General features: G+C 37.2%; 2 protein-coding genes across 3 annotated transcripts in view; both read left to right on the top strand.

Annotated features, from left to right (window-relative positions):
• Nucleotides 1-716: 716 nt before the first annotated feature.
• On the top strand, nt 717-14,886 carry p4ha1b (prolyl 4-hydroxylase, alpha polypeptide I b). Of its 2 annotated transcripts, none has more exons than XM_053510303.1 (15): nt 717-863; nt 4,037-4,113; nt 4,385-4,481; nt 4,749-4,900; nt 5,038-5,175; nt 6,387-6,626; nt 6,772-6,977; nt 7,467-7,643; nt 8,654-8,724; nt 10,897-10,996; nt 11,614-11,667; nt 12,044-12,109; nt 13,630-13,698; nt 13,820-13,916; nt 14,289-14,886. In XM_053510303.1, the coding sequence occupies exons 2-15, from the start codon at nt 4,038-4,040 to the stop codon at nt 14,357-14,359; spliced, it is 1,614 nt and encodes a 537-aa protein (XP_053366278.1). In that variant the 5' UTR covers nt 717-863; nt 4,037; the 3' UTR covers nt 14,360-14,886. The 2 variants fall into 2 exon arrangements, with proteins under 2 accessions (XP_053366278.1, XP_053366277.1); XM_053510302.1 differs by lacking the exon at nt 8,654-8,724 and adding an exon at nt 8,066-8,136.
• Nucleotides 14,887-18,197: 3,311 nt separating this feature from the next.
• The window catches only part of actn2b (actinin, alpha 2b), a 28,072-nt gene continuing 20,147 nt past the window's right edge, over nt 18,198-26,122 (top strand). Inside the window, exons 1-4 of the mRNA XM_053510412.1 lie at nt 18,198-18,493; nt 24,605-24,719; nt 24,813-24,932; nt 25,602-25,688. Of these exons, the coding sequence (XP_053366387.1) occupies nt 18,368-18,493; nt 24,605-24,719; nt 24,813-24,932; nt 25,602-25,688 (448 nt within the window). The 5' untranslated portion in view covers nt 18,198-18,367. The remainder of the gene's footprint in view (nt 18,494-24,604; nt 24,720-24,812; nt 24,933-25,601; nt 25,689-26,122) is intronic.

Below are 26,122 nucleotides of genomic sequence, written 5' to 3'. Positions count from 1 at the left end.
AAGAATAATAAGAATAAAATCAGTTTTTATTATAATTAATACTTGTTAATAAATATATTGTAAAAGACTTAATTTTACACAGTCACACAGGAAATATTCCAAGGGTTCATTTTCATGTAGGCGTAAGTGTTAGTGAGTGATGAACATCTGCATCGACTGTCTCATAAACACTAAAGATATACGAATAACATACGAATAAACATACTCTACCTGCCACATCAGCATGAGCCAGCATTGCAATTTGATTTATTTTTGTTTGTAGTATGACTTTTGAGGTGCACACACACACACACACACACACACACACACACACACACACACACACATAAGTATACATGTTAATTCATTATTAGAGTCCCATTAAGCCACATGTTGTCTGATAAAAAGGTTTAAATATATATTTTCATTTATATAAATACGAATGAAGATAATCAAAGGGTCTAATAAAGAAACAATGTCAAAGATCTCTTTGATTTTGTTTAATACTTTGTTCCTTGATTACGTTCATGAGAAATAGTTCTTGTTTTCTGAGAACACCTGGCCCATAAGAGATCCGTCTGCATTGGTGAGTCGAATCATTCCACTCACTAAGATGCGTTTGTTGAAAAGAATCGGTTCAGTGAAGCTTTTTCTCAACGAACCGCCCACAGACTGGGGTGTGAGTGTCGGCACGTACCACAGAGGAGCTCCACCAGCAGATGGCGAGTGGGGGAGAAGAAACAAGAGCCGACAGGATAAAACACGGCTGCAAAACAGGAGAGAGGAATAAACCCAGCCAGAGTGCCAGAGAGTCGAGTGGAGAGGAGCCGGTGTATCAGCTCGGAATCTGAGGCTCTTCCAGTGCTTGTAGAGGGACTGAGCAGGTGAGGATTTCATTCATGATCTACGGAACATGGTGGGAACTTTGGGGGAATGTTATTGTTTGGTGGTGAATTAGTTTCTTTCTTTCTTTTTTGAAGATTTTACATTGTAGCACTGAATGAACGGTTGGTGAAATACTTATTTCCTGGAGCCCCAGTTATTATAAGGAGTAATTATTTAATATTTTTTTAGCCCTGCTTTACTAGAAAGTGTAGTGCTGTACTTTTAAGCCCTGTTTTTTTTTTTTTTTGTAAAGAAGGCATAGTGCTTATTTCTTTTAACCTGCTTTATTAGAAAGTCGTGAAAAAAAAGTTGTGAAAAGTTTGGACGAAGTTTGATGCGCGCGCGCGAATGATTCCAGTTCTTCTACCCTATTCACGCGCAAAGCGGAAACAAACTAACGGACAAAACAAATATTATAAACAGTGGCAACCGGTGCATAGTAGTGCCTTCTGTTTTATTCCGGTACACCCGTTCTCGTCTCGGGCATGCCTTTCTTCCCTCTCGCACGCGCACACACTCGTTCTTACTGTTTTTCCCCCCACTCCAGTTTAAGCACTTCCCTTCCCCATACACCCATCAGCCCCTTTCTACCCTGCAGTCTCCTGCGCCGTGAATCTTCCGAAGTAGAAAGTCATTCCCTGAGGCAAGATAAGGAAGACCTGTTGGAGGAAAGGAGGGAGGGATAGAGGGAGGGTCGGTAAAGGAAGGGAGGGAGGGAAGGAGGGATTGTTGAACACGTGGCAGTCTGTTCCAGAACTTCTCAGCTCGGGATGATCGCAGGTCTCCATGCAGGACCCGCGGATGGTCACGAACGCACATCTGGGCTGATGTTGCATCATGTGACGTCACCATTTTCGCGAGATTATTATTATTATTAATAATCTCGTTTAGCAGACACGTTTTAAAACGTTTTAAAATCAGTTGTTGCATGGAGTTCCTTTTTTTTTTTTACTCGTGATTTGTGTTGAAATAATTATTATTATCTCTAGGTGTAAGGAGAAGTGCATGAATTACAGATGCAAAATTTCCTTTTTGTTAATCTGATTATTATAAGCATTTATTTAATTAACCAGTGTGTGTCCAAACCCATCAAGCTTCATCAACACTATACTTGCCTTAAAATTATTTTATATCATTCTCTCTCTATTTCTTTTATAAAATTCTATTTTATATCTTTATTCATGTTTGTTACTTTTTATTTAATAATTTATAATTCTGTTTCTTTTTTCTTAATTTTTTTACCCTATTTTGTCAAATTTTTTTTTAAATACCATGGAATCTCTTAAATGTATGTATGTTACAATTATATATTGATTGTAACAAAAAAAGTCATAATACTTACAGAATTGCAATATAAATAGTGATAATATTGTTCTGATTGGCCCTTGGTGATTCCCATCAATAATAATTAATATATCAATCCTAACTTAAATCAAAACAGCTGTGTAACAAACATCTGTAGTTATCCCAGCTCATGCTGGGTGTCTTACTGTAGGTTTTTTAGGCTTGTACAGTACCTTTTAGACCCTTTTTACAATTTTGTGTGATTTCTTTTTCCTGTCAGACATTTGAGACAAGGGGTATGGCTTGCAATACAGTATTATATAGCACTGTATTGTATCATATTATATTTAATCAGATTCTTGTACTGTCGCAGATCTGCCATCAGTATGTGTTTAAGCAGATTTAATTATTTTAACACAAACCTAAGCGTAAAAACAGGGAATGCAGATGGCGAGCAAATCTCTTCTGAAATCTCAGTCACAATGTGTGTGTGTGTGTGTGTGTGTGTGCGCTCACCACATTCCTTCGCTCTCTTTCTCTACTGTATGTGGCTTCTTAAGCAAGTACTGTAAGTGTTTAATTAACACACACACACCCCCACACACATCTGTCTTATATGCGCTCACACATTAGCGCTTTTCAGTATTATGTAATTTTGTTCCAGACTTTCCAAGTCTAGTGTGGTTATATGAGGGTAGGGGTCTAAATTTAGCAATTTCTGATGTTATGGTTGTTTAATGAGGTTTGAAGGTGTTTTTGAGGTTAAGGATGTGTTTGTTTAACTAAATCCAGACTGTATTATATTTTGTCACATAAGTTGTTATTCAGCTTTATTAATACACAGATACACTTATAATGCAAATGCATGAATACATCCCTAAATAGAGTTTAGGGACATGGAGGTGAATTATAGCAATAGCAGGTTTCTTTTTCCAGTGTTAAAAGTTTTTGTCATATTTTATCAAGAAATTTTTACTTTGGTAACTCCTGTCCAGAATGGTAGGGTGGAATGGCAAAAAAATTGATAATTTAAAATACAAAATATAAAGAAAAAAAAAAAAGTATGTACAATAAAATATGACCAAAAGCAGCTTTTTGAAAAAAATGTGAGACACATTTAATGTGCATTTTTGTTTGTAATTTATAAATGTATGTGTATCAAATAACAACTGCAACTTTGTCTTGCTGCTGATGATCTAAAATACTAATACTTAATTATACAGTGTAACTTTCTGTGAGCGTCCATGTTGCTGTGATCATGTAAAACGGTCATGACAAGGTAAAAGATTAAAGTGAGGGGGTGATTTGTTTGGCTTTTTCTTGGCTGGGTGTTGAGTCCAACTCAAATCGAATGCAGCATAGATGTTAATTTTCTTGGCATATTTTTGGAATGAATGTAGATGGTTATATTACCTCCAATAATGACTAGTTAGTTAAAATGACAGCTGTAGGAACTGCAGTTTGAATGCTGTATGACTGCTGTATGGTTGCTGTGGGACTCCTGTGTGTATGCTAAATATGCACTTTTATGAAAGCTGTATGACTGCTGTATGAATGTTGTACAACATGCTGTATAAATGTTGTATTACTACTATATAAATGTTGTATAAATGTTGTATGTTTTTTTTGCATGACTCTCCTGCAGGATCGCAGTCTCGATGTAGCTCTATAAATTATCTCTGTTGTAAATAAGTGTCCAAACTACACAGAGGGTTGGGTTCCTGTCTGTTCAGTTTCAGATTAAACCGGTGTGTGTGCGTGTGTGTATTTCACAGTGTATTAGATCATCTTCACCAGGAGTGCAAGGGGAACCTGTTCTGTTTAGAATAGTTTGTGTTTTACTCATCTGTGCTCTCTCTCTCTCTCTCTCTCTCTCTCTCTATCTCAGGATGGCGTTGTGTTGGTTAATATTAAGTTTGGTTCTCCCAACTCTTCACGCTCATGTTGAATTTTTCACATCAATTGGTGAGATGCGACCTTTATTTCACTTTCACATTATAGAAATATATATTTTTCTTTTTTAAAAGAGAAATCCAAACATCAACATGTAACACTGTAAAGGGAAAAGTGTGAAATAATTATTTACTGCTAAATTATAGTATAATAGTATAACATATACACTTTTTTCATATTTAATATTTTTTTATTTCCTTCATTTCCTTTGCTTTTTTAATTTTTTCGCACTACTGCCTGTTCTAACTGATGCATAATTCGATCTTTCACCTTCAACCCTTAGGTCAGATGACAGACCTGCTGTTCACAGAGAAGGACTTGGTGACATCGCTGAAAGATTACATCCAAGCCGAGGAGAAAAAACTGCAGCAGGTTAAACAGTAAGTGTAAATAAAATATCAATGTCAGATACAATATGTAAGAATTTTTATCATACACCAAGTTTTATTTTTCGTTTTATAAAATGAGAATCTTAGTTTGTATAAAGTCACTCAAGCTGCAGCAGAGGAAAAAGGAAGAAAAAGAAAAGTAATCAAGTAGATAAAATACTAATAAAAATAAGGAAGAGAATACAACAGGGTTAAAGGAATGGTGCGAAATGGAATGAAAAAGGGAATGAAAAAATTGTGTGTGTGTGTGTGTATCAGATGGGCTGAGAAGTTAGATTCACTGACATTATCGGCGATGGAGGACCCCGAGCGTTTCGTAGGTCACCCGGTCAATGCCTTCAAGCTGATGAAGAGATTGAACACAGAGTGGGCCGACGTGGAGAGCCTCGTGCTCAGCGACACCACCGATGGTAGGTTTTAATTTTGTAAATAAATAATCATTTTACATATAACGTTTAAACATGTAGAACTAGCTAACTGGCACTGTTTCTTCTTCTTATAATGTGTGTTTTAAAGGTGTTTTAAACATCTCTCTCTCTCTCTGTAGGGTTTATCTCTAATCTGACGGTGCAGAGGCAGTACTTTCCCAATGATGACGATCAGAAAGGAGCTGCGAAAGCTTTACTCCGTCTGCAGGACACATACCAGCTCTCAGCCAACACCATCTCTGCTGGAGATCTGCCTGGTACGTGTGTGTGTGTGTGTGTGTGTGTGGGAGAGAGAGAGAGAGAGATTTAAATTGACTGGTCATTTTAGTCATGCATAAAATAAGTCTAAAAACCTGATGTAAAATCTTAGGGTAAATCATGTCTCCCAATCTCGTTATAAAATATCTTTAAAGCTAATTTCTAGTTAAAATCTAGTTGTAGAGCTCTTACTGTATATAGAGAGCAAGAAGCACAGGTATTAGAATATTATAAAGTACAAAGAAGACTAATAGAAGACTATTTAATTTTATTTTAATTTGGCTAAAAACCTGAAACATAACATAATAAAAACAGTAAATAACATCTATTACTGTTGAAAAAGGTAAAAAAAATATATATATATAGCATAATAATTGTGGCTAAAATAGAAAATTGGGTCTAAATCATCTAAAACAAGTAAATAAAGTTTTATAGAGAAAATGATACATATTAAATCATTTGTCGGTGAAATGTGTGTACAAATTTAATTATTTTAATCCACTCTCAAACCTTCTAACTAATATGTATTAATAGACAAAATGACTGAACTAGCAAAAGTGACACCTTCTACAGCATGTCTCCCTTGAGCTGCATTATACACCCATCAGCTATAACATTATGAACATCCTCCTAATACTGAGTAGGTCCCCTTTTGCCACCCAAATAGCCTTGACCCTTTACTAGACTTCTGAAGGTGTGCGTTGGCATCTGGCACCAAGCTGTCAGTGACAAGAGCTGTAAGTTGTGAGGTGTGGCCTTCATGGATCGGACTTGCTTGTCCAGCACATGTTCAACACACATGAACCATTTCTGCAGTGTGGCATTTTTGCCCGGCCAGCCTTCAGCCTTGGCTGCCCATGACCCTGTCGCCAGTTCACCGGTTTTTCTTCCGAGAATTACTTTTAGTAGTGACCACAGCAGACAAGGAACAGCCCACAAGATGTCTAGCCATCCCAATTCGGCCCTTTGTCAAAGTCACACAAATCCTTACACGTGCCCATTTTTTCTGCATCCAACACATCAACTTCAAGAATAAAATGTTTACTTGCTGCTTAATATATCCCACCCGGGCACCATTGTAATGAGTTAATCAATGCCAGTGTTCATAATTTATTGGCTGATCAGTGTGTGTAGGTGTTCACACAATGTTCTATATGTGCTTATAGATACCATTTCTTAAAAAACTTAATTAGTCTGCTTTCTTGAACAGGTGTGGTTCATAAGAATCGCATGACGGCTGAGGACTGTTTCGAACTGGGGAAGGTGGCATACTCTGAGGTGGATTATTACCACACTGAGCTGTGGATGGCTCAGGCTCTCAAACAGCTGGATGAGGGAGAGGACTCATCCGTGGACAAGGTGACCATACTAGACTACCTCAGCTACGCTATCTACCAGCAGGGCGAGCTAGACCGAGCTCTGGAGCTCACCAAGAGGATGCTCAAACTGGGTAAAGAAACACCATAGTGTTATTACTGATCATGATTTTATTCACATGTAGCGAACAATTGCTCAGATTTAAATTCTTGAGCAGCCCATGATACTCAAATTATGCAAGCGGGCCGAATATGCGTTTCTATCCATGCGGTCGACAGATCCCACTCACCAGCGCGCCAACGGAAACCTGAAGTACTTTGAAGTCCAGCTGGAGAAGCAGAGAAAAGCCATGGAAGCTGCAGAAGGTGATAACCAACAGAAAAAACAGGTGGATAAACGAGATGTGCAGCTGAAGCGCTCCAGAGACCCGCTGCCTGAGAGGAAGAGATACGAGCAGCTGTGCAGAGGGGAGGGCGTGAAAATGGTGAGAACGCCACACCTCCTTTTCTTTTCATCATCTGCGTTCACTTTCTTCCATGGCATACATTCGTTTCTCACTTCAATTATAACAGCTGTAAACATCAACTGCAGCTTTTTCTTTCTCTACTAAAGTGAATAAACCAGAAAAAGAAAACACAGCTTGTCATGGTACTGGGAAATCTTACGACTGTTTAAGAAGCTGACTCCTTCCGTAAATGTTACGGAAACATCAACCATTACATGCCTTTTATGTGTAAATTTGTACACATGTATTTATTCTTAGGCTTAGCTAATGTGGAAGATCCACTATGCAAGTCCCTGGGAATGCATGGTTGCTATAGAAACTGTAACATAGTAGATTGAACACATTAATATAAATCTGTGATTCGAATTAGAGCCGTACTACTGATCACTGAGATACTACTACTACTACTGATAATAATAATAATAATAAGTAGACATGCACTAAAATTAAATTTTCTTTTTAACATAGACCCCTCGTAGACAGAGCCGTCTGTTCTGCCGCTACTTCGACAACAACCGCAATCCTCGTCTGATACTGGCTCCCGTCAAGCAGGAGGACGAATGGAACCATCCCCGCATCGTCCGTTACCATGACATCATCTCTGACGAAGAGATTGCAAAGATCAAAGAGCTTGCCAAACCCAGGGTAAGTTTTTGATTTGATTTGACCTTTGATTGATCGCTGGCTGTCATGTGACAGTAACTTTTTGTTTTAACATCATAGCAATGCTTGGTTTTGTTTGCTGCCTCTCGACAGGTAAAGTATACAAGTAAAGTTCAGCTCAAGTAATGATTAGTAATTGGAACTGTAGTCTGGAAGTCAAGAGAATCATGATAAATCACAGGATCTATTTTTCAGGCAACACGACCTACCTGATATTTTTGTTGTATCCCAGAGTCCTGCTCCAAGTGCAGGAAACATATCTGTTTTGCCCAGAATACTGAACTTTCTGGTATAGAGTATGTGTTTAAGTGTTAGAGTACTAGCAGTGATTATCTCCTTACCTTATTCGGGGCGTTTAAAAATGCACACTAATGAGCGTTAACCCGGGTTTTTTGGCTCCCTAGCTCCGGAGGGCCACCATATCGAACCCTATCACAGGTGTGCTCGAGACCGCCCCCTACAGGATCAGCAAGAGGTAAATTTCGGTGCAGGAGGGACGCCGAAATCAGTCAAAGAACCCCACAGCAGAATCACGTGTCATGAAATTGGATAGATTTAAAAAATTAAAAGTTCTAAATATTAAAGTTCTCGAATTGTGTTTTTTTGACACATCATAGAACAGTGTACATCTTTTTATCATAATGTGCTCTTGCTGAGGGGTTCTAATATTTTTTCGGAGCGAGGGAAAGACGTGAAAAGATGCTTCGCTTTTTTTCCTACAATAGTTTTTAACATGGCTACGATGCAACAGGGACTGAAAAAACATTTTCCATAGACATTATGGAAAATTCCAAATTATGAAATAACTCAAGTGATGGAATTAAGTGATCTAATTATTTAGTTTTTCTACACTTAATTAAATTTGTCCCTGTTTTGCTGCTAGTGGCTTCAGTATCATTGACCTTCTCTTTTTCTTTTTCTGTTTTTCCTCTTTTCTTTCCTTCGCGTCTCTCCTTCCTGTTTTCTACCCTTTTATCTATTCTTCGGATTAGCTAAAGCGTGCAACAGTGCATGACCCCGCTACGGGAAAACTCACCACGGCTCAGTACAGAGTCTCCAAAAGGTAACTCAACTCAATTCCATCGAACCTTTAAAGCATGTAAAGGCAGGGTAGATCGGCCTCAATATGCAGCGCAGATAAACACGAGGAAGAAAAGGATCAGGAGAACACAAAGGTGGTGGTAGAGGTAGAAATCAGGGAGAACAAAAAGGAGGGGAATAGAAGGAGAGAGGAAAAAAGGGAGATGAGAGAAAGTGGGACAAAAAGGGAAAAGTAAGCAAAAAATAAGATAGGATTATAGAAGTAGAAAGAGGAATAGAAAGTAAAAAGGGAACAAGGAAAACAAGACAAGACAAATGACCAGAGAACACGAAAAACTGAACCCCTCACCCCCTTCAGATTTTACCCTGGCTTATTCCCAAGAGATAGGAAACACCCCCAAACACACACAGACACATAATTAGCTTCTTGAGTTGAGGCACTAAAATACCCTTTAATGAAGTTATACATAGAAGGACTACTCATGCTGCTACACTGAAGTGGTTTAACTAAGCCTGCTCATTACGTGTGTGTGTGTGTGTGTTGGGTGGAGTTTCTGTAACCCTGTCTGGATTCATGTGTAGAGTTTTTATAAGGCCTACGTGAGGGAGTGCATGTTCAAGGGAAAAAAAGAGAAAAGACAAGAACTGTTTGTGGGGGATTTGACCTGCAGCAACGGAGAGAGGAAAAATAAAATGGAGTTAAGGGTGAAATAGATACAAAGAGGAAGGACAGACAGACAGATAGATAGATAGATAGATAGATAGATAGATAGATAGATAGACAGACAGACAGATAGAAATGTGTTAAAGAAAAGAGAATAAAAAATGGAATAGAGGAGAGCAGAAAAGACGTAAGAGATGAGGAGGGAAAAGGAAGAGAAAAAGAAAAAACAGCAATGACTAGATAGATAGATAGATAGATAGATAGATAGAGTAAGGGTGAAGAAATAATCAAAAATACTAAAATGAAACAAGGGAATAAGGGAATGCGAGGGAGATGGAAGAGAGTGAATTATAGTGATAAGAATGAGTCTCTGTTGATCCTCAGCCAAACAGAAAGAACACGCTGTCTCATTATAGGCCTACACGGGTTAGAGCACAAGAAATCATCCAATCAGAAAACAGCTTTCTGTAGTCATACATGACCTCAGTGTACTTCACAGGAATTCAGGCAGCACACTGATCTCCCTTTCTTTTCCTCTCTTAGTGTGTCTGTGTGTGTGTGTGTGTGTGTGTGTCTGAGAGAACATATGTAAACAACAGTTCCTACAGTTAAAGTGTTAGAGTGAATGAATCAATCGTCTGATCAATCAGAATAGAGAAATGAACCTACGCAGCCTTGATACAGTAGTTGGCTGAACATTGTAACCGGGGTGGAGTTCTCTAAAAAGGGACAGACTGTATTTTTTACTTAGCATTTAAAAGTAGATCATAGTCGAGCGAATGGATGTTTAATTGCCGAAAACAGATTTTTAAAAAAAGTGTAGTTTATCTTTCTGTTTCCCATCTTTGCTTATTGTTCTCATCCCTCTTTACCTCACCTTTTTAACACTGACTGTTTGCATGTACCAGACTTAACACACCAGGTTTTTGTTCTGTAACTCAGAGCTTAAATATTCAGAGTTTTTACATGTTTTTTTCCCTTGCTCAAGTGCACTTTATTAACTTTATGAATTATGTCACAATTAGCTAACAGGCTAAATTCATGAGGTGCTTAATAGCTAGCTAGTATCCTTAAGCAGAGAATGCTTGTAATAATTAACTAGCATCTTTGGGCTTATAAGGTAATTGTTAATTAGCTAGTTGCTCTGAAGGTGTTTTTGAGAAACAGCTAATTAAGAAAAGTTCTTTTTAAGCTCATGAGGTGGATGTTAATTAGCTAGTTATTGTAGCTTTAAACCCGAGATATGTCCAGAATCTGCTTTGCTAATTAGCTAGTTTACTCTTTCTGTTTAGCATTTCTGAGCTGTATTATTTTCCATTTAAAACATTCCACTAGCAAACATGTGACTGAGTGAACAAAATCCAGGTGAACAAAAAGTCTGTTTTATAGCATGCTAAATGAAAATGTATTAACATGGCTAACAACGAATGCACTAAAAAACTGCAATTATCATCTTTTATATCTTCACAGAATTTCTTTAAAGATGTTTCTGTAGTAATCCATTTTAATTTGATCGTTCATCTCTTTTAGTGCCTGGCTGACGGCTTATGAGCACCCAGTTATTGAGAAGATCAACCAAAGGATTGAGGATGTCACAGGTCTAGACATGCTCACAGCCGAGGAGCTGCAGGTGAGGGAGTAAAACTAATAGTCTTCTGAGGGGTTCTGGAAGGAGACGTTTATGTAAATAGTTACTTGTGGCTGCTCCACTTAATGGTTGGGTGGAAAGTATACATACCTGAGGACATTACCATGATACGAAATACATATCACAATGAATTCATTTGCCAAAGGTTTGGTATGGGTGGACATTTTTTGGCCTGTTATCATGTTATGTCAGTGTACAATTTATTATATATATATATATATATATATATATATATATATATATATATATATATATAAACATCAACATCTACAATACAATTTATATATATATATATATATATATATATATATATATATATAAACATCTACATGGTAGATGTTTACCTTTCTTTTTTTTTTGTTAGTGGTACAATTAAAATAAACATGAACAAGTTAACAAATATACATTTTTTTGCTGACAATTTTGTATTGTAGAAATAACTTAAATTATTATAATTATATGTCATATTGCCCAATCCTAGTTTAAATTTAAGGTGAAACAAACATTTCTCTCTGTTGAACATGGCGTTAAGATTTGATATGCATTTATTTGGTAAATTATTTAAACAGTACTTACAGTGTTTTTTCTTCTTCTTTTAGGTAGCAAACTATGGCGTTGGAGGACAGTATGAGCCACATTTTGATTTTGGCAGAGTGAGTAAATTTATCTCCACTAAACAGCCAGACTAATTTAAACTTTCCTCAATGTTTACAGTATTGTTATTATGGACACTTTAACGTTCCCTTTATCTAAACTGAGAATCAAGCAGTAATCAATGACAAAAGTCCAGCATGCTACTGATGAAAAGTTAAAACACATGGACTGATTTTCTGTTTACATAAGTTTGACTATTATTGTAATAAAGAATTTTTCTGATCTAATTTATATAGTAGATCATTATGTCATGTTAGTATGTCATGATTATGATTATGAGATAATTATGTCATGTCTCTAAAATAGTTTAATATCATCTTAACATTGTATTTACATTCTTGTCTTCGCTTTTGCTGGGTGTTTATGTGTTTTCAGAAAGACGAGCCAGATGCATTTAAAGAGCTTGGCACAGGCAACAGAATCTCCACCTGGCTATTTTATGTGAGTATTGGTCTCTTCCATCATTCCTCCTTTCGTCTGTCTCTTATGACCTTAGTCATCCTGTGTTTGGGGTTTTACACACACACACACACACACACACACACACACACACACACACACACACACACACACACACACACATTCGATTATTGTTCTCATTAGGTTTTCAGCATCTAAAATACTTGATTAGGACAAAAAATATAGTGTTTAATGCTAGAGTTATATTTTCTCGTCTGATATATAGTGTTTTTTTTTATCTGCTTCTACCTTTATTCCCCCCTTTTTCTTGAGTCCATCTGTTTAGCCAGTCAACAATTACATCTCTTCTCTGATTAATCTGTGCATCTATCCATTCATCCATGGGTGTTCATGTACTTCTCCATGACCCATTCATCCATTTATTAATCTATTCATCTTGCCAACCCCCTTGTTTATTCATGCAAGCATCTATTCACCCCCATTTATCCATTGATTCATCTAAGTAGCTCTCTATGATGTTTATTCATACAAGCATGCATCCATTCATTGACCATCCATCCACCACCCCATCCATCCATTCATCCATATAAATAGTAATATAGCCAATTCTTTGTTTATCTGTCTATTCATACATGAGTGTATCCATCCATCCATCCATCCATCCATCCACTGGTTCATCTAGCCAATCATTTGTTCATCTGTCTATTCATACAAATCCTTCCATTAATAAATCCATCCAATATAATATCCATCCATTCATCTAGCCAGCCATGTTAATCTATCTATCTATCTATCTATCTATCTATCTATCTATCTATCTATCTATCTATCTATCTATCTATCTATCTATTCTTTCATCAATTCATCTTGCTAACCCTCTGTTCATCTATTATATTATAAAATGATACATCCCTCCATCCCATCAAACATCTGTCCTTTTATCTAGCCAGCCCGGTGTTAATTTCTCTATATATCCAACCAATTATCCATCCATCCATCTAGCCAGCCAACTAGCAAACCTTCCATTTATTGAGCCATGTCTTTGTCCATACATACATGCACCCATCTACCCATCCATCCATTGCTCTGTTGATTCATTTATCCATCCATCCACCCTTTCAGCCAACCAACCATCTACTCATGTAGCCCTCCTTCTAATCGCCTAATCATATAGCAATTTATCTATTTACTAATTCAAGAGTACACCAACTAATCCACCCATTTCACATGGTTTGACATTTACTCATGCTTCAGTTGACACAAGTACTCTTCCTGATCAGGTCTAGTGTTTAGGTGACCTTTAGATGAGACCCTTATTTGCCTTTAATCTATAAGTGTTCTAATTCTTGTCCAAGCTTGTTTATAAATAGTTTAGTCTGTAAAGCTGCACATATGAATAACAGAACACTACAAATGCTGCTATTTTATATGTAATTATGCATTTCTACAATGATAGCTTTAAAAACACAACAAACCTTGCACATCTTTAATAATTATGTTAATATAATTAACTATTAAACCTTTTGAATTTCATTCTACAGATGAGTGATGTCCCAGCAGGGGGCGCTACAGTTTTCACAGATGTTGGAGCTGCAGTTTGGCCCATAAAGGCAAGTCCTAACTTTTACTAGTCTTACATTATATACTGAGTTACTTATTATTAGATATTATATTACTGCTGATATGTGTGCTAATGAGTGTGTGTGTGTGTGTGTGTGTGTGGTGTTGCAGGGAACAGCAGTATTCTGGTACAACCTGTTCCCCAGTGGAGAGGGAGATTACAGCACGAGGCACGCCGCCTGTCCTGTACTTGTGGGCAGCAAATGGGGTAAGTTTAATTTAATCAAATCTACAGTTCGAAAGGGCCCAGGTTCAAATCCCACGACCACCAAGTTGGCCCTGTTGAGCCCTTGAGCAAGGCTCTTAACCCTCAACTGCTCAGATGTATAAGTCGCTCTGGATAAGGGCATCTGCCAAATGTAAATGTAATCATGAGTGCAATTTCTTTTTAAATACACATATCCTAATTTGACCTGCACACCCATGGTACTAATTTGGATTAAAATAAAATAAAATGAAATCTCAGTCCTTAGACTCTGACTCTGCTTCCTGGACCTCACTTTGAGCCACTGTTATAAGTTGTCAAAGTTTGTTTAAATTCTTTTCATTCACAATGTTTTTTTTCTTTCTCTCATTCCAGTGTCAAACAAATGGGTCCACGAGAGAGGCCAGGAGTTCAGGCGACCTTGTGGCCTGAACGAGACAGAATGACGAACAGAAAACATCTCTTCTTCCTCCTCCTCCTCCTCCTCCTCCACTCCTTGATCCTTCATGCTCTCAGTACACTGACAATCCCTCTTTCCTTTGGGCCTTTGAGTGGCCATGAGTCTGTTACGCCGTTATGCACACACACATTTAGAAACATCCAGCTGTATGCGACAACAGTTTTAACAGCTTTAAACAGTCTAAACTTTAACCACTGAAACAGCCGAGCACTCCAAAAAATAAAAAATAAATGAACAAAGCAAAGGCAATGTTTATTCAAGAGGGCAACTCTGAGCCATTTAATATACAGAAATAAGTCAGGGTTTAAGCTTTCTACCAGACGTTTAGACATTCTTACAAAACCAAAATTCCTCACCCTGACCAAAGGGTTTTTTTTTTTTTCTGTTACTGGATTTCAGTTTTATTTATCAAAAAGGTCAAAACCTTTATGTGTTTTTTTGTGTCTATGGAAATTTTTAAATAAGTGTTTTCTATGGAAATAAAAAATAATGTGCCTTCCATGAGTGGATTTCTTCTTTCCTTTGTCCTGCTTTGAAGCTAAATGCTGCAGTCATGAAGCAATTTATCTACTTAAATTGTCTAATAAAGGAATAAAACACCTGACGTTGAGCTACTACAGAAAAATAATCAATGACAGGTTAGTACAATTCAGCTAAGGGGTTACTTACCTGTAAACCAACGCCATAAATTGTTTTATTATTTTAATAACGTGGTAATTTGCTAATGTTTATTATTTAAATAAATGAAACTTGTTTAATTGGCAGCTTTCTGGCTTAGTGGTTAGCGCTGTTGGAGTTTGTATGTTCTCCCCATGCTCCTCCGAGTACTCCGGTTTCCTCCCACAGTCCAAAGATATGCAGATTAGGCTGATTGCTGTTTTCAAATTGCCCATAGTGTGTGAATAAATTGGCTTCATGTCCAGGGGTTACCCAGCCTTGTGCTCTCATAGGATAGGCTGGTATAGACGATGGGTGATACTTTTTAATCTATTTACAGTTGCAGTTTATTAATGTTGTGTGACATCCTCGAAACTTGGGTATCTTCATATTTTTACATTAAAGCTGATATAATCCCAACTTCTCAGCTGCTTTGATTGAAGTTAAGTAGACAACACTGTATCCTTAAAATGTGTGAACTTTCCAGTCTTCAGGTAACTCCTTTCATAAATGTTAAACATCTGACTAATTAGAATTGATAATTCAGGAGTGTGGTGGAATCAGGATGATAATGAAGCATTAACTTTTGTCAAAATCATTATAGGGGATTTCCGAGGTTGGAATATTTAATAAGACATTGTGATAAAAATAAATACATACAAATATTATTATTATTATTTTGTTGGATTGGATTCTTTTAGATCCCAATAAAGAAATGAGTGTTGATATATAACAAAGAGAGAGATTGTTCGAGACATGGTGTGAAAGGGTGTGAGACTGTGTGTGAGATTGTTTGAGACATGGTGTGAAAGGGTGTGAGAGTCTCCTAGCAAGATGATGTAACTGTGTGGGAGACAATGTGTGAGCGCCCTCTTGTGAAAGAAGTTTTAAAGTACACAGTTCTTCAACAGAAGTGCTTTTTCAATTCTTTCTCAAATTAGGCGGCACTGTGGTTTAGCAGTTAGCACTGTCACCTGTCCTGGGTCCGAGTTCAATTCCTGCCTCGTGTCTGTGTGCATGGAGCATTTGTATTACAATAAAACATTTCCTTTCATTTTCTTAAAGAAAAAAGTAATATAGACAAAAGTTATTAATAAATTATCTCAACGCCTATACCACTTTATCCTGTGTACAGGGTTGTGTGGACCTGGAGCCTAGGTGGGGTACACCCTGGAGGAGGCCAATCCATCGCAGGGCAATTAAATTAAATTAAATCAAATTAATTTATAAAAATATGCAGATATTGAAAAAGTTAATTATATCTCCAGATTTCTCCTGAAATGTTCTAAAATTTGCAGTTTGTAACATAGCTTGAGCCTATTTAACTTAAAAAACAACTTAGTTAAGGTGTAAAATGAGAAACAAATGTAGAATATGAAACCTGCAACACACTCCAAATATTCCAATTGCACTGTTTTGAAACCCACAATAATAAGGTCAAGTGTCCACCGTTAATGATTGCAAGCACAGATGTGTAGTAGCTCACCACTCTGTGAATTTGTGACGTGTCTACACCATCTACTGTATTTTTATATTGTGAAAAGATTAAGAATTTTCAGAGAAATCTGTGTAAATCAATGTCGCAAATACCGATCGTGACCTTCCAGCCCACAGACGGCACTGCATGACAAACTATTGTGCTACTGTGATAAATTTAGCCACACAGGCTCAGGAGTACTTCAGAGAACCATTGTCACTTAATGTGGTCCACTGTTGCATCAAGAAACACAGTCTGTAAACCTATTCTGCAAGAAGAAACTGATACCTGAATTCTACGCAGAAATGCTGCTTGGGTCTGTAGCTCATCTCTGATGGACGGAAAGAACATGTGCTATGGTCAACTAGATCAAGCTTTCAGCTTGTTTTTTGGGAAAAATAAACAGCAAATTCACAGTGCTGAAGACAAACAGACCTTCCATCATCATACCACTATGTCTTTAATATTTTTTGATAACACCACTTTGGTGTTTAAAAATAAAACTTACTACAAATAGATAAAAAAAAGTGTTGTGTCATTCTGAAATAGAGAATAATTGTAATAGTAAGAAAATCATTGTATTTGTGTTTTAGGAAGTTAATTTTGTAGTAATGTCACTTAATCTCACCACCCTGTCCTTGATTTTTTCCCTAGAACTGCACCACACCAAATGTTTTATTCTTTACGAGTCAAGCATCCATAACAAAATATAACCTTTCAAATTCTGGAGTTTTTGTTCCTTTCTAATGAAGTATTTTTTTAAATGTTTTTTTGCACTGTATTAATATATGGAGAGAAAGCACAAGAGAGAAAGCTAGAAGAAAAAAGAGTGGAAAAGAGAGACAGCTATCAACATAACGAGACAGAGAAGATTTATCTTATATTGATGATGTGAGTTGTACCACTCTATAAAGTCTCCTTCAGCACATCCAAAGCCATGACCAACTAAAGCAACTTCAAACCCTGTCATAACCTCCAGAGGTCTGTACAGTGGGCACTATGCATGATGGGGGCATCGCTTCATGCACTTCCCTTCTTACCCTGACACGCCCATCGACCTGGAATAGCCTCAATCTGGACTCATCAGACCACATGAACTTTTTTGATTGCTCCAAAGTCCAATCTTCATGCTCCCTAACAAACTGGATCCTTTTTTTTCTGATTAGTCTTAAGTGATTTTCTCATGGACACACAGCTGTTTAGATAGATAGAGTACTTTATTAATCCCAAAGGATGATTGATTTCTTCTGCTCTTTTTTTATGAAGTGACTTTAAGTGATCTCTTAATGAAAGTGATTCATGATTTCATTCTGATGACATTTCTTCAGTGAAGTTGAGGGTTTACTATTATCCTTTCAGGTTTTAATAATGTGTTGGATAGGTCTTAAATAAGTAACTTCATACTGGTTAAAAATAACTTTGCTTCATCACACTTCCCTCCCGTTGATTATTTCCCTATTAGTGCAAAGCACCAAGTGTTTGATTCTTTACAGATCATGCATCCATAATACTAAAGTTTGCTCAGTGTTCTCAGACATTCTTTCTAAAAAAAAAAAAAAAAAAAAATCAGGTTGGTGCACAGTCTATTCTTTGAGAGCTAGAGAGAGAGAGGAAGGGAGGGAGTAAGAAGATCACATGACCTGTCAGTATTAAATGCCAGCTGCCCCGGTGTGCGTGTGGCCAGCCGGTCGGGACGACAGAGGGAGTGAGAGAAAGATCATCAAGACGGAGTGAAAACATAAACCCAGACTGTAGATACACACAAGTGTTTAAAGAGCAGTTGCAAAAAAAAAAAAAATCTATTAAAAACTAATTAGAGCAACAAGTACAGGTGTCGCTTGTGTACTGAAGGAAAACAACATGATTGAGATGGAGAACTCGGTACTGTACGATAACGGCTACTATCAGGAAGAGTACATGATGCAGGAGGATGAGTGGGACCGAGACCTGCTGCTGGACCCGGCCTGGGAAAAACAACAGCGCAAGGTCTCGCACATACACACACACACACACACTGTACATTACTCACATCACAATACTTTAATATACTAATGGCACCTTCTACTGGTTTCTGGTGTGGTTAATTTACTGGTAAAAGGCTTCACCTCTAATAGAGATCTCTCTAAAACTCTGAGACCATACTAATCATCTGGATCTAAATATGAGGATAAAAACAAGAAGAATAGAAGGTAATATGCTAAATCTTTAGTATTCTGTCTTCATGTCCTTATATTTAATCTCTTCTCCTGAAGCATCTGATCAGATCACATTCTGGTGGATTTGACCAAAAATTGATCACAGGCTTTGACACAAAAAACACCTGGAAATTTAAGAGGTTGTCGGTAATAAATGTATAATAAAAACAGGTGTATCCAATATAAACAGAATGCGAATCAAAAGGACAGAGGTATTTTCACCGGCACTTTCCAAATTATGGACCATTTTGCATATATTTTACCTGGACGCTTTGCACCTTTAAAGCTTTACTTTATTTATGGTTTAATTATATATCTTACATCATGTTTAAAGGTAGTCACATTTTTTAGGTGATAAACACATATTAAAGGTCCAACAAGGAAAGGTACTGTTTAATGGACTTATTTCTGAAAGTGTTTCATTCATTCATTCATTCATTCATTCATTTATTCATTCCAAGGCATCAAAAAATACTGGAGCTATAAGAATACACTCTTAGACTCTTAGATGTTAGTACCAAATTGTACTATTAATAGATGTAGTTTCTGGCTTGTTAGCATGAAGCATACATCTTTTGTTACTTTTTGCCTTAAAAATTATTTTATTTTTTATGACTAAACATGAAGTAAAGATACACAAAGGTATAAAATGTTCACGGTCAGCTTTGATGGCATTAAATTAGCAATAATGAAAAATACAGTTTGTAAAGAATCTTTCTTTTATCAGGTAGCGAAAATAAATGAAGGTAATTTAAGCACTTTGCTAGCTACAGTACTATACATAACAAATATCTCATTCTGTTAGCTTATTGTCCATACTGTACATAGTTCCATAAAAGTGTTAAAAATCACTACAAATGTACAGATCCACCATAGTCCTTTATCCTTTCTAGCTTCTAGCTTTAAGATGGAGCTACGCTTGTTTTTAGCTCTGGATCTACACTACATCCTTTTTTTTGATGAAAAACCACTTAAACAAGTCTATCCAAAGGGCTGAGACGCTGAAAATCTCAACATCAGCGCGTCCTGATTTAATGCGTGTTTTCTGACGATGCTAAACTATATCTTTACTGTTTAGCTTCTCTTATTTGTTAGCTACACTAGCCTTGTAGTTTCACTGTTAACAAAACACCTATTATGATTTACACATTTTATGAGTTAGACATTTTCATTTTCTATAAACCCATGTTTCTGTGAATATTAAAGATTATGGTGATATTTGGACAAAAACATATGCAACAGTATATCTCCTGAAAGAGCTAAATTTGTTTGTTTTCACTAGCAAAATATGACTCCTATAGTTTATTATTAGCTGTCGGTTATAGTGAGATAACCGACAGTGAGATAACTACAGAACACAATCTGTAACTAGTTTTATGCATCAGTGTGTTTAAAACAGAGATATTGTTCAGAAAACCATCCCAATCTGGCATCATCGCTAACAATAGCGGCACTTGGAGGGGCCCGAGGCGCTCGGTATGTGCTTGCTGTCAACAGATGGCTGATGACACATGATGACGTGCTCAGGATTAGCAAGGATGCTAAGGTTAATTTTAACCTCCAGGACTGAAATGCAGTATGGGGTTTAATCCGATGTCCTTGGCAAGGAATTCCTTTGTTTGGAACAATAGCTGTGCTGTAAAGTGGGGGACTTGGTGCTCTAACTATAAGCTATAGCATACATACTCTCTGTACGTTCTTCTGTTCTAATAAAAATGGAGAGTATAGATTTCACTTTTACCTAAAGCAGGGTTTTATTTATAATTTCCTATAGTAGAATATTTGGCATGCGTTATGAAACACTGCTGATGAATTGCTTATTCTAATTGGTTAAAAGGTCTTGATAAGTTTTTTGATATATTCAGTAGTTCTGGTTTCAAGGTGCATCACAGGTATTGTTTCCATAGTAACACCTAGCTTACAAGAAATTTACGATGTTACCTAGAATTTCTATTGTATAAGCGGTATAAAACACTTCAGGATGTGGTATTATAGGAAAATAATCAACTTTCAGTTGGTACCAGTAAGCCACCTTGACATCCTATCATTAACCATTTTTCCACAGCAGCATTTTCCAAAGTGTGTCATCACTGATTGTTAAAGCAGCTGTGGAAAATTAAACAATGTTTTTTTTTTTACAACCAATTAGAATCTAAAAATCGACAGTGTTGATTGGCTGTGTTGTAAAATAAAATAGTGATATTCTATAATATAAATCAGTACTTGCCCATCACATCACATCACATCACACCATTCATGCTTCAATAACCCGACAGATGTCCTCCCTATGGATGAATGAAATTCTTTCCCATCCAATCTGAGTCTCTGGGTCACGGCCAACTTCCTCATCCCGGTCCCCATCCCATGCACAGCTCACTTATCACAACACACCCTGCCAACAAGCTAATTTTACCGCCTTACCTCGTCAGGAATGCGCTCTGGACTGCACCGTTGAAGCTTTGATCTCTGTGATGACAACACCAGGGTCTAGTCCTGCTTTTACCAGCTTAAAGCTGGGCTCCATCCACTTCAGGCCAAGCCCGGTCTCTCTCTGTCTCTGTCTATCATTTTATTCATTGAATTTCATTTATTTTTCTTAACAAGGAAAACAATTAACTACAAGCTAGGTTAAAGCATGAAATAATGAAAGCTAGCCAAATCTAAACAGAAATAGTCGTTTCAGTTTTAACATGAAAATGTTTTTGTTTTAATTAATAAACAATATTAAATATACTGTTTGTACAAAAAAAAAAAAATCCCAATTCACATTTTTTCATCTTAAGACATGATGCTCCTATTTCTTTCCATTAATGGTTGTGTTTAATATCATGAACATAGTTTCCCGGCAGTGTTGTTCGAACACCAATAAATAACACATCCTACAAAGCTAACAAGTAATAGAAGCCTGTAATATCAGCAGAAATTGACACTTTATGATACAATGTGAAGGCATAGCATTTAAATGTAGGCATGCCATTTAAATTCCAGTCTAATTTGTACATCTTATCTTTATGATGCAATCTTATTGTATGATTTTATGACACGCCTGTCAAGTTTAGTGAGTAGGGGCAAGTACGTTAACTCAACTTGTGCTTTATTCAGGGGAATCCGAGGACAGACAGAGATGGACAGAGACTATGGTATAATATATATGGTATAGCCCAGGACAAAACAAGGAAAATGTATTGAGAAAATGAGAACATTTTTTTATTTACATATAGCAGGAAACAGAACAAAGTTACAAAGTCCAGACTTAAAGCTCTTAAAAAAAGCACAGTAAGAATTTGGGAATATGTTATGATGCCATACGGTATAAATAGATGTAGTGAACAAAAAGTAAACACACAACAGGTGAACACAATAGGGCAAATAACCAAAGGGCCAGAGACAGAGCCAAAACAGAAATATGCCATATGTTCTAACTGGTGTAATAGAAGAACTATTAGAAGCCAACTGGTCTAATAGAGTTTTTACAATTGTACTGGTTTAATAAGGAAATTATCATATCAAACACCGATCAGCAGAGTGAATCATTTCATTAAAGAGATGTACTGTTCGGACAGAGAAAATGATGAAGCTTCAAAGAATAAAAATGTCTGCAATGCTATTATTAACAATGTTTGTCGATGACGCGGATGTAGGACTGATGAAAGTGATGATGATGATGGTGATGATGATGATGATAAGTTATCGCATGGTTGTGCTCTTTAAAATGTATAATTTATTACCCATCTCCATTGCCTGCCATGTTGTGACATCAGTGGTACAGAAAGCTCTTACTGCTTATCAGTAAAGTTAAAGAAGTCTAGACAGAGAGTGATCAGTTCAAACCAAAAACCTTAAAAAGTCTCAATGAGCCATGTTCCCATTACGTCCTCAAAAAATTGAATAAACGCAGTTTGAACTCATAGAACTTAACAGGAAAGCAGTAGAAACCAGTAGGGATGTAGTATTGTCTCCCTTGTTTAAAAATGGCAGTTGAGGAAGTGAGGCGCAGGAAGAACTTAGGAAGACATGGCAACAACTCCATTGACGATGCATCTAACACCTCTTAGGGACTGATGTACAGTACAACAAGCATGGCGCGGATGGGAAGGATTGGATGGCGTTCTGACTGAGTGGTCAACGAGATATCACTGCATTGTGTGAGTTCTATGTTGATAGTGTTCTCATGACGCTTCTTCAGGCTTGTGCTATGACCATGGTCGGTCCATGCCAAGTTATAGAAGTTTATATTGCGTTCTTCTATTGCTTGCCACTTTATGGCATGCATGCATCAGGAATATCGAATTCTTCACATTAACCCTTTTTGATGAAAAGCACTGACCATATTATACCAAGCAAGTGATAAGCACCTGATAAAAGCACAAAGCGGTCAGATCAGATGTGGTGAGCATGTCGTCATGTGCCTGGTAGGAAATCAGTGCCAGCATGATAGATGCATTGAGAACCTGACAAAGTAGTTGAGAACCTACTGCAAGTAGTATGAACTTGATAAGTGCACATTTTTCCATTTTGGCCCTGTACCAGCTGCATTCTTTGATATTTTTAGGACACCTAGGGAAGTTCATGGTCTTTGTCGGAATGTGACAGAGCATTAACGCTACCAGTTGAATGGAACCACTCTATTCAGTAAGAACTGATTGGTCCAATTGAATCCTGGGAACGTAAGCAAATGAAATGAGAATTGGTTGCACTGGGAAGTTCAGTGTAGACTAAAGTGGGTGATTTGTGACTATAGGTTTTAAAGAGTGTGTGTGTGATGCGAGAAACTTGTAGATATTAGCTGTAAGTTATTCTACTACTAATATATTTTTGTTGCGCTGCTGAGTTTTGCTTTCGTATCCTTTCTGGCACAACAATACCACATGGATATTTTACTATTGTGGGAGGGGCGAGGGGAGGGGAGATTTTCACATTTCCAACCGGCGCCGTGGCCTTCTTAAGTTTGGGGATAATTTGTTTATGATCTACGTGTTTTATATCAAATTGTTGAGTAAATACTATAAAAAAATACACAAAGTAACATGTTTGTTCTGAGCAATCTACACTTATTCGACATGTAATCAGTTCCACGTATGGATTGCTCGTGTTTGATTGCCGTAATGAATACATAATAAACTAAAATTCCTATTTATTAAAAAATATATGCAACTTATATATACACATGATGCTTACACGTAAGTCAGGAGAAGGTGGGGTATTACTAGAGAGCAGGTCAGATAGTCTGACTCGTTCCTGGAATGACTATAAGAAATCCCGGGCACTGTGTCAGAGGGAACTCTGGGGGTGATTTATGGTCTGTGATCCTCCATTAAACTTGTGTGACATGATGTTGATGCCTGAACTGTAATCGTATACCTTCAGATTAACACATTATCTGAACAGCACATCATTTGTTATTGTAATATTTAACCATGACGATGATAAATTTTCCTTTCTGACTGGTCAGAAGGTGTTGATTTATTTTCTGTAACAGTAATGTAACTGCAAATCACATTAATCTATGACTAATAATAAACAGATTATGCTATTATTACGGTAAATGTTGGATTATTTTATAGATTCAAAGTTTTATATAAGGACATGTTTATGTAACATTTATGGAAGGATTCTCCAGTGTCAGAGCTTTTTAATGTTAGAAGTAAAGCTCTAGGTTTTCCATTACAGAAAAGTTAGAGTTTATTTGAAACATGGAACACTTTTTTTTATTAACTTCAAAAAAGAGGGAAAAAAAAGGATTGTAAGAGAATTATGGCTTCTTTTTAATTATAGACTTATAAAACCAACACAAAAGGTACAAAGTATAGGTTATAAAAACCTTCCCTTAAAGAGATATCCTTAAACATTGAAGATGTCTAAGAAGTGTGTGTGTATGTGTGGGCATGTGTGTGTCCCTTAGACATTCACTGCGTGGTGTAACTCACACTTGCGTAAGGCTGGCACGCAGATCGAGAACATCGAGGAAGACTTCAGGAATGGGCTCAAACTCATGCTGCTGCTCGAAGTCATTTCAGGTACGCACACACACACACACACACAATAGGTTTTAAATTAACCATTTGATTTATAGGTTTTCTGTGCTCAGTTTGTTTCCTATTTCCTTCCAGGTGAACGGTTAGCCAAACCTGACAGAGGGAAGATGCGCTTTCACAAAATAGCCAACGTCAACAAAGCTCTCGAATTCATCACCAGCAAAGGAGTCAAGCTCGTCTCTATCGGAGCTGAAGGTCCTTTTTTTTTTCACACTGTCTGTATCAATGAGTCTCAGAGACCATCTGTTTGCTTCTTGTCTAACGTTCTTATTTTTATACTGTGCGTTAGAGTAAAAGTAAAGCCGGATTTTTTGAGCTCGTTAGTATAAATGGGTCACTTATACAGAAAAACCTTAGCAATAAAAATCACCTAGGTTTTGGGTTCCCCTTGTGCCACCAGGATGGCTCTGGCCCCTCGAGGTGTGGCTCTGCAGAGCCTCTCTGTTGTACCAGGACCGTGGCTGCGTGATCCGATCAAGATTGGAGGAGTTTGGAGGTCGGGTTGGTGGTCATGTGCTCTTTGCCTGCTGGGCAACTGTGGTGCACTGGTTGTTCTGGTGCCTTTCTGTCATGGCCAGCATTGACTTTTTTTCCACCTATTTGTGCTGCATTGGCTTTTCTGTGGGACAGGCTGGATTTTGGTCCCCTTAGGCATGGATGAGTCTTGGGTGCCCATGATCCTGTCACCAATTTACTGGTGTACGGGGCCAACCGGTGGTGGTCATAATGTTATGGCTGATCGGTGTACATGTTATACAAAGTGTATAGTGAGTTGTGTATTTGACTATTCACGCTACTGTAGCTCTGTTGTGTGATACAGTATGTATTGATGTGCTGTGTGTGTGTGTGTGTGTGTGTGTGCAGAAATCGTAGACGGGAACGTAAAGATGACTCTCGGAATGATCTGGACCATTATCCTGAGATTCGCCATTCAGGACATCTCCGTGGAAGGTACAAAAATGCTCTACTAATAAATAAAACATATTTTCTCTACATTTATATTAAAGCACAAAGGATGTCTAAATAAAATAATAAGGCACATAAGTGAACACTATGGCCTAGTCTGCTGTGTCTACTGCACGTTTCCAGCTTTAATTTGGCATCATGCCAAGCTTTCAATTTGGCATCACTGTAAAGCATTAATACCATTAATGCCAATACCATGCAATATGAAAAAAGTGGGAGCATTATAGTGTGATGTGATATAGTGTGTGCGCAAGACTAGGCAAAATCAAGCTGTTTCAAATTGGGGAGAGTATTCAAGATTAGAATTAAATCCATTTAAATGTCCTAGTTTTCAACCAAGCTGATCTACAGCTCATGATAACAATTATGATAACAGTATTAAGTTAAAAACAAAAAACAAGTGGCCCAGAACAGGTAGC

This window comes from Clarias gariepinus, chromosome 13 (assembly GCF_024256425.1).
Source record: "Clarias gariepinus isolate MV-2021 ecotype Netherlands chromosome 13, CGAR_prim_01v2, whole genome shotgun sequence".
Taxonomy (NCBI): Eukaryota; Metazoa; Chordata; class Actinopteri; order Siluriformes; family Clariidae; genus Clarias; species Clarias gariepinus.
This window is presented reverse-complemented; position numbering and strand designations above follow the sequence as displayed.